Source organism: Meriones unguiculatus, chromosome 11 (genome assembly GCF_030254825.1).
Source record: "Meriones unguiculatus strain TT.TT164.6M chromosome 11, Bangor_MerUng_6.1, whole genome shotgun sequence".
NCBI classification, from domain to species: domain Eukaryota; kingdom Metazoa; phylum Chordata; class Mammalia; order Rodentia; family Muridae; genus Meriones; species Meriones unguiculatus.
This window is the reverse complement of record NC_083359.1, coordinates 92,609,278-92,618,784: the sequence shown is the minus strand read 5'-3', so window position 1 is coordinate 92,618,784 and position 9,507 is coordinate 92,609,278. Positions and strand designations below refer to the sequence as shown.

General features: G+C 44.9%; 1 protein-coding gene across 1 annotated transcript; it reads right to left on the bottom strand.

Moving 5' to 3' along the window:
- Positions 1-693: 693 nt before the first annotated feature.
- On the bottom strand, positions 694-8,934 carry Pex19 (peroxisomal biogenesis factor 19). Its single transcript, XM_021650596.2, has 8 exons — positions 8,814-8,934; positions 7,235-7,344; positions 6,643-6,808; positions 5,984-6,069; positions 5,622-5,783; positions 3,621-3,797; positions 3,339-3,383; positions 694-3,181 (listed from the first exon to the last, which is right to left on the bottom strand). The coding sequence occupies exons 1-8, from the start codon at positions 8,881-8,883 to the stop codon at positions 3,098-3,100; spliced, it is 900 nt and encodes a 299-aa protein (XP_021506271.1). The 5' UTR covers positions 8,884-8,934; the 3' UTR covers positions 694-3,097.
- Between the last annotated feature and the right edge of the window lie 573 nt (positions 8,935-9,507).

Below are 9,507 nucleotides of genomic sequence, written 5' to 3'. Positions count from 1 at the left end.
CCCGTAACTCCAGCCCAGGGAATCAGATGCCCAGCACACACATATAGACACTAACATACAGAATAATAGTAAATCTTAGAAAAATTTAATGTAAGGTGGCTAAATTTTTTTTTCTGATGTGGGCCATTTTTCCCAAGCTTCATAAAGCCATCCCAATGGCCTGGTTATAGCCTATGAGGCCTTACGAGGATGTTCTGGGGTCATAGAAAAACAGCATTGTACATCTATGAATTTCCTGTTTCATGAAGCCATCTATCCAGTCACAACTTTGTTACCTGAACACACAGAATTTTGGAAGGGTAGCACTTGTAAACTTTGACAACAGTTTAAATACTGCACTAAACTTAAGCTATAATATGGCTATTTTTAGTTATCAAGAAAGAGAAGAAAAGAGCCAGGCTTAGTGGTGCATGCCTGTAATCCCAGTACTCAGGGAAAAAGAGAAAGGTGGTCTGTGAGTTCGAGGCCAGCCTGGTCTACAAAGAGAGTTTAGGGCAGCCAAGACTTCACAAAAACTCTATCTCAAAAAAAAAAAAGGAAGCCAAGTGCTAGATAACCATATAGTAACACGTTGTTTCCTTTTTTTGCTGAAGACCAAGTTCTCCACAGGTGGTACGTGGGAGAGGACTTCAAGTACTTAAGTATACATTGGCTTAGGACCTGTGAAGAGACTAAGAAAAGCCCAGAACAGTATTATTCCCATGAAGGTTTTGTTTTAATCACTGTATCAACTTGTGACAGTAGGAATCAGAAATACAGTGTCTAAAAACGTTAGTGTTTGATATTGCTGTAAAATTCAGTTAAGCCCACATCTCTAGACAGTTTAGGTATTTTCAAATTTACATGACAGGTTGTATATAGTCTCAACTGCATACCTGTCATGAGCAGTAAATAGATCCACATACTGATGCCTGAGGTTCTGGATGTTTAAAGACAAAAACTCTGATGCTTTACCACACATCATTTGAGGAGGACCCTGCGAGTGCACCAGTTTTTTGTTTGTTTTTAAATTTTTATTTTATATGCATTAGTTTGAGGGTGTCAGATCCCTTGGAATTGGTGTTACAGACAGCTGCCATGTGGGTGCTGGGAATTGAACTCAGGTCCCCTGAAAGAGTTGACAGTGCTCTTAACCACTGAGCCATTTCTCCAGCCCCAGGGTACCAGGTTTTATTCAGCTATAAGTCCCAGAGAATTTCAAATGGTATTTAGAAAGAGATCAATCAAAGGTTGACTTGTTCATGTTCAAGCAAAATAAAAATGAAAAAAAGTCTTGAAAATCAAGCCATGGTAGATTGTGGCATCATCACCAAAAATGAGAATAAAGGACAGCTAGCATGCACTGAGCACAATTCCAAGGGCAGGTCATTCTGTCTCACCTGTCCTTGGCAAGCTTTTGCCAGGAGCATCGATAAAATATTGGCAATTTAGACCCCATTCATCATCACAAATCAGCTTGTACTTCCCTTTCTCTGAGCATGAAGGGATCTCAAATTCAGACCCTGTCTTCTGTTCGATGAGCTGCGACAGCTGTATAGTCTCCACAGCCTGAGATCTCAAGCACATTTCTTTCCATAGAATGTGTAGCATCTTTAAGGGTGAGTTTAACCAGGGGGAAATGATGTGTTTATGAGCTTGAAGACTCAAATGATAAATGTGGATTTGTTCTTGAAAAAGTTATTTTCCAGAGGGGGTGGTTATGATCAGAATACATTCTATACATGTATAAAATTCCAAAATAAACATACTTTTAAAAAGTTATTTTCCAAATGAACCAGGACAGGTAGGTGGGCCAAAGAGAATATCTATAAAATATATATGGCAGCCATGGATGGTCCTTAGACCCACTGAGAAGGTCAATTCAAAGTTAGGTGATCTAGAAAACATGTTAACAGTATATCACTAACACCAATTATAATATAAAAAGTTAAAACTGAAATACCAGGGAGATGAACAGTATCATTTTGCCAAAGAAGTGCAGCCTGAGCTGGGGGGCTGGGTCAAGGTACAGCCTAACATAACATTATACAAAACTATACTCTGCAGCTTACAGAAGATGAGAAAGATTAGAAACAGACCTGGATGAAAAATAACCCACATACTCGCTCAGAATATTTATTATTACTGCCCCATGGGGCTTGCAGGAAAAAAAGACTCAGGCTACACCCCTTTCCCAAGCACCTTCCTGAACCAAGGATTCTATAGGAAAATCTGATGTCTCAAATAAGCCAGAATTTATGTGGGTAGAATGGCCACTCATTTACAGTTCTGACTTTACAATCACGTGTTGGCCAGGGAAGAAGGGAAGGGTCTAGTGAGCATGGTACAGGCACTAGATGAAAGGAAACGAGATTGGCCGTCATCTATCACAGCATTGTTAAAAGGGGCTGGAATAAATAAGAATCTAAAAAAAAGGGGAGGTAAGGGGATAGTCAGGGGGCAAAGGAAGGTCAAGAGCGGGGTTCCCCCAAATCACAGCTGTAGGAAGAGCCAGGGTAGCAACTAAGTTCTCAGGAGAAAAGAGGAACTAGGGGCAGCACCTAGGTACAGGAGAAGCCCAAGGCTTCGCTTCCAACCTGACAACGAATAAGTGCAAATTCCTTTCCCTTCAGAGAATTCAAAATGAAGTCAAGGAGATGTGGTGACAGGCCTGCAGCCCCAGGCTGCATTTCTCCTCATTCCCAGAGGCCCTGCCTAACAGAAACACAGAGTCCAAAGACTCAGCTCCTGCTCCCCAGATCCAAGAGAGGGAGTATAAACAAGGCACAGAGACACTGGGAATAAAGGGGAACATGAGTACAGCCATATATAACATTATTTTGGGGAGCGGGAAGAAGTAAAATGCCCCAAAAGGGATGCCTTCCTTCACCTGGCAAATAATTGGCCTGTTTCTAACAGCAGAAACCATAATGGAGGAGGACTCATGGAAACGGCCTACAGAACAGGTCCTCAGCCGGTATGGCACAGTCTTGAATGGGATGTAGAGTGTGGGGCAGCCAGCTCCCAGAGACGATGCTCTTGCCTCAGTTTCCCAGTGATTCTGCTGACTCCAGATGTTCCCCATGGCTGGGACTCAGGGAGGAAAACATGTTGTGTTTCACATGATCAGACATTGTTCGCCATTGGCACCTGGTGGGCCCGATAGATTGAGGGTATCCAGGTCAAAGTTGAGGCCAGGAGGCTGGAGAAAAGATGAAGGGACTGAGAAAACCACTCATATTTCAGGTCAGAGCTTCTGAAGGTTCATCCCCTAGCAGCCACAATGATCACCTTATATGGATTAACTAAGAATTAACTGCGACCTAGGAACTGGGTTAAAATATAAAAGACAAACTCACCATCTCCCCAGCTAGCTCTTTTGGAGGATGGCCCAAGTCTTGTAACTAGAAAATAAAAATATGAGATTAAAAAAGAAATAAAAAACAAACACAACAGGATAAAAATCACAGAAAACAACACAAAAGCAATAAAAGGGATCTGATTTCTTCTGACCATAGTATGTAGTCTTTCTTGGGCTCCCTCCTCCGCCCAGGTTTAGTAGTGTAGCCCCCTTTCCAGGCATCTCCATTTAACAGCCAAGAGAACAGCAGCAGTGGGAAGGCAGTGAAAGGAGGCCTTACCTGCTGCATAAGATCTAGCACGGCCTCAAAACGGGCCCTGTGAGTGGCCTCACTGTCTGCGGGTGTCTCTGCCTCCAACTGCTCACAGATTTTGCCCATGACACTGTGCTGCTCCTGATACTTTTCAAACTGCTCTGGAGGAAGAGACTCCTGGTGACTCTGCAACCATTCTGGATACTGCACAAAGAGGAGGGATAGGTGAGAAAGAATGAAGGGAACCAGGAGGGAAAAGCACAAGTACTGTTGACTCCAGCTCATCTTCCAGATGCACTGGTACTTATGGTTAGCTGCAGAGAGCAAACTCTGTCGGTGAAAAGCAACAAAGTAAATATGCTAGCCTCTGAGGGTTATTCTAGTTTCATTTCTGTTGCTGTGATAAAACATCAAACACAATTTGTGGAGGAAAGGGTTTATTTCATCTGACACTTACAGACAACAGCCCATCACTATGAGCAGAAATTCAAGCAAACACCATGGAGGAGCACTGCATGCTGGCTTACTTTCTTGCTTGTCTTTTAAACTTCTTATAAACTTCCCCGCCTAGGGTTGGTGCTACCCACCATGGGCTATGCCCTCCCACACCAACCATCAATCAGGACAATCCCTCACACATGGCCATAGCCCAATCTGAGCTGGGCAATCCTAACTGAGACTACCTCAGATGACTCTGAGCTGTGTAACGTTGACAGCTGCAGCTAACTAGGACAAGGGTCACGTATGGTCTCTGTTGAATATTGTTGTTCTCTATTGTTTTTTTAAAGACTTATTTTTATTTTGTATGCATTCGTGTTTTGCCTGCACGTATGTATTTGTACCATGTCATACCTGGTGCACCTGGAGGTCAGAGATGTGTGTCAGATCCCCCAGGACTGGAGTTATGAATGGTTATGAGCCACCATGTTGGTATTGGGAAGCAAACCCAGGTCCTCTGCAAGAAGAGCTAACAAGCTCCCTGTGTTGTTGTTATTTAGAACTGTTAAAAATTCTATTATTTTATTTGTATGAATGTTTTCGTCTCTATGTATATCTGTGCACCATGCGTGTGTCTGGTGCTCTCAGAAACTGAAAGAGGGCATCAAGTCCCCTGAAACTGCAGCTACAGACATTGTGAGCTGCTATGTGGATGCTGGCAATTGAACCCAGGTCCTCTGGAAGGGCAGCCAGTGTGCTTAAATGCTGAACCATCTCTCTCTAGCCCTGTTGTTTTTAAACTTAAAAATATAAAAGCCAGGGCTGGGGAGATGGCTTAGTGGTTAAGAGCACAGACTGTTCTTACAGAGGACCCAAGTTCAAGTTCAATTCCCAGCCCCTGTGCTAAGCAGCTCACTTGCCAGCTCTAATTCCAGCTCAGGGTGGTCTGGTGCTTCCATAGGCACCTGAACTCATGTGCACACACATGCACACACATACCTAATTTAAAAATAGTAATAAAAATAAATCTTTTTAAAACAGTGCAAAAAATAGTCTTAGCTTGGGAGCTGGACTTAAGATGAACATACATTGGTCTGCAGACTCCTGATCTTGCTATTCGTTTCCCACTCAGTCACACACTGTCCTGCAATGCCGAAGTGCTTCTATTTCTCTACTTCATTTCTCTAGGGGAACTATAAGCTCTGTTGACAAGGACCATCATTTAAACTACTCTCAAACTGGACATAACACCACTACAAAATCCAGTGAGTTCTTACTGGAAAAATTAACAAAGCTAGAAATATAAGGAGGAATGGATCAGTCAAACTCAGATTCAGGAACTAATTTACAGAAATCTAGAGCTGAAGAATTTCCCCATCTTGCCCAGACATTCCCAGTGTGGACAAGTGATTGGATCACCTGTGCAGCTTCATTCTCTCAGGAAAAACTTCTACCTCCTACAGACAAGAAATTGTAAAAAATGTGCTTGCCCACTTAAAACTACCCTTTTACTATGAGTCATCTGAGCAAAGTGGCCCCCAAGTTGAAGCAATGAAGTGAGGAGAAAGGCAGAAATGGGAATTCACAGACCTTTTCGGTGATCTCCTTCAGGGATGGGTACAGTACATCCTTAGACAGTAGGTTCTGCATGATGCTCTGCATGATGGGAAGAATGTTCCCTTCCCCATCACCCTCATCCATGCCCAGCCCTTCCATGGCTTTGGTCAGTTCCTCTTCAGACATGCCCGAGTTCTAGACAAGACAAAAGAGGGGCGAACAGGTACACTGCTTTCCTGGAATGCTCACCATACTTCCAGGTGGAAAGAACTATCTGAATTTGCCTGTAACATAAATCAAGGCAGGGCCAGATCTGGAGAGATACTCTAGAGCATCTATTTTGTGAGACTGCTCAGGAAGTATCTGAGAGTGTACCCCTCTTCCTTTCCCTTTACCTGAAGATCTGTGGCATTTTTGGCTAGCCCACTTAATGTCTCCTTTAGGCAAGAAGTAAATTCTTGTTGAGAGTTTGCATCACTGCCTAGGAGAAATGAAAAGAACCAGGATTACCTAGGATTTTAGCTGTCAGCTTGTCTAGACTGATCTAGACACCAACCTGTATATAAAGCATTTACTAGCAAACTACTACCCCTTCAAAAACCTTAACTGTTCTTTAGTTACTTTCAAGGTCATGCCATGAATCTATATAAGTAATATGCCAGTTGTTCTCCACAGTAAGACTCACAACACTGTCCTTTAAAAGGGTTGGTTTGGGATAATCTTCTTTATTTATTTTTGAGGCAGGGTCTCTAGTTCTAGCTGTCCTGGAACTCACTATGTAGACAAGGCTAGCCTTGAACTCACGAGATCCATCTGCCTTTGCCTCCCAAGTGCTGAGACTGAGCGAATACAGCACTACACCTGGATCGAATAATCTTTTTTATTACGTTCCAAAACACCTTAAGCTTTTCTTTCAGAAGCAAGGTTCCTATACCTCTTTCTCTTGCCTGCCCTGCTCCATGGCTGTCACATCATGACTTATCAATTTTACAATCCTAGTATTATCAAGCAATTAAGAGGTCTGTCCAGTACTTCTTGTTTGGGGTTTCCTCACCCACTCTCCCAGCTGCCTCTGAGAGCTTCTGGAACTGTTCCACCAGGTGCGGCTCTTCTTCAGCCAGCTCCTTCATTGCCTTCTCAAACTCTGCAGTAGCTTGGGAAGCCAGCTCACTGTCAAACAGTTCCTGGAAAAATTTCTCTTGGGAGGCGAAGAGAGCATCCTGTAGGGGAGGGGAGGACAAAATTCACCTCTTACAGCACCACGCTACGTCTAGCCTCTAATAAGAGCTCAAGTGGTAGTTTTGGGAAATGAAACCTCTCCCCCACAAGCACCTCCACTGAACATTCTACCTGCCTATTCTCAGGAGGGCAGCAAGCAAAGAATCTGGCCACTGAAGGAATAATATGAGGTAGCATACAAATCCAAGCACTTCATACTGCTCTTTTCTCAAGACACTTTCTTGCTATCCCTCTGTACAACAACAAGTTCTTTTTCACAGGAACTGGGGCCTGGAAGAACACTGAGCAGTGTGAGGCAAAGGCACCCACCCTCCCACCCACCCCTCTGGCCCATAGGGGCCTGGCCCCACCCCTGCTCTGAGTTGCACGCCCATCCTCCCTCTCCCTTAAGGGGGTGGAATTTATACTTTGGCAGTGTCTCCTGGCGATCTCTTCTGGGGCCCTGAAGCATCGGGGGCCGAAGTGGTAGGAGGGGGTGCTGGGGAGGGTTTGGCTTTATCGAAATCATCAAGAGCACCTTCGGAGACAAGAGACATGGTGGGTATGTTGAGGACGGATAAGGCTAGAAAGCTGTGTGATTCTAAGCAATCTGTTCCTGGACTTTTCTCTCTCTTCTTGGCATCTCTCCTGCCTGGTCCACTGATCACTGATCAACAGGCTTCCCACCTTCCTTGGGAATTATGCAATTTACTGTGAGCAACCGGGAAGAAAGCCCTTTATACAGAACCAGTGTTCATCTCAGAACTAGGAGGAAAGGATTAAATAAGCTGTGCAGAGAAATCTCTACATGCATACTAGAAAATTCAAAAAAAAAAAAAAAAGTCACACAATTATCTAACACGGATAGAGAAGAGAGACAGCCTTATCACTTTTCACTCTGAACTCACTCTGAGGCCTTAAGGGCCGTAACATCTTTTAAGAAAACACAAGGTATACTGCCCAACTTTGCATGGGTCCTACTACTGGTACAAACCGCACACATTCTACAGCAGGGTACCAAACTCTTACATTACCCTCCAGCAGGCGCCTGCAGCTCCCCTTGGCCTTAAACGCAGTACTCCTGGACCAATCCAGTCAATCAGCATGCCCCACTAAATCTGTTCATTTTCTCCCCGCCTACATCCTTGTGACTGAGCAGCAGATAAAAGGTTCACCTCTGCCCTCAAAAGCCTGTGTTGTCACCACCACTCAGCTTGCCAGGCCGAAGGAAAGGGCACTGCCCTCACTCTGGGCAGGAAACCAGAATGGAGGGCAAGGCCAAGAAAGAATCCACCATGTTCTCAGGAAGATGAAATGTTTCTCCCTGGGACTGGCTCACTCTCAGTTTCTCCCAGAGATTAAAAAGGATGTCAGGCTTGGTGGTGCCACGCTGGAATGGGGAGGCAGGGGCCAGAAAATCACAAGTTCAAGGCCATCCTGCAGTAGTTACTGAGTTTGAGGCCAACATAGCCTACAAGGGAGAGTCATTCAAAACAATTTTAAAAGGTATCTTCCTGAACTACTGACACGAAAGAACTTGGGGTCTGGTAAAAGAATGAGGAAAGATTATGAGCTTAAAGGTTATTTTGTTCCACGAATGCTGGTACTGAGAGCACAGATGATTTCAATACTTTACTAACGCCGATCCAGCCCGTAATCTCAGCACTCGCAGAAGCTGAGGCAGAAAGCTGTGTGAGTTCTTGGCCAGCCTAGGATACGGGGTAAAATCCTTGCCTCAGCAATAACCCAACAATCTAAAGCTAGAGAAGTTGCGGGGCGGGGTGTCATGGGACATCTCACTACAGTTAGTTTTCCCTCCGCAGGGAGACGTGTGGTCTGGACAAATCAGTGACCAAGGTGAACACACAGCTCTAGCTAATGAGGGCCGGGGTCGAACTCAGACCACCTCCCCCACCAATCACTGAAGAGGTTCTCCCGTCCCGTCCAAAAATCTCAAGGATCCACTCGGCCCCGACATCCCTGGCCTCTCCCTTCACGGGCTCTTACTTTCCAGAAGCTCCTCCAGTTCCCGGTCCGCTTCCACCCCAAAATCGCAACCTTCCTCAGCAGCCGCCATCTTGCTGCCTCCGACTTGCCGTAGGAGGTGGAATCTCTCTGGTGCCACTACATGCCCCGCCCCTAACTCCGCCTCCATGACTTGTGCAGCCAATAATATCGTCCTACGGTGCAGGACCGCCATTTTTAAAGGGACAGGAAACTGTGGGTTTGTTTTTGTGGTTCTGTTTGTTTTCCTGGTGCTGGGGCTCAAACCTAACTTCTTGCAGGAATCAAGCGAGCACTCCACCACCTGAGCTACACAGCCACAACAGTTGGTCTTGCCAGGCTGGTCTAGAAATCGGGGTCCTTCCGTCTCCATTTCCTAAATGTTTGACCCACCAGGCCCAGCTTGATGGGGGGGGGGGGGTGTTCCTTTCCCTTTAATCTTTAATCTGGAGAGGTTTTGTTTTCAGGCAGGGTTTTCTAATCCTGTTCTCTCCACCTCCCAAGGGCAGAGGTTACACTACAAGGCTCAGCTAAATCTGAAGCTATTTAACTCTTCTGTTAATGCGCACTTTTTTATACGGAGACAGGATTGCCAAATTGAGGCAATCTTGGTTTCATTGCCCCGAAGGAGAGACTTCTACCATTCACTGAACTCTGACCTCAACGTATGCTTCTTGGTACATACACAAAACAGATG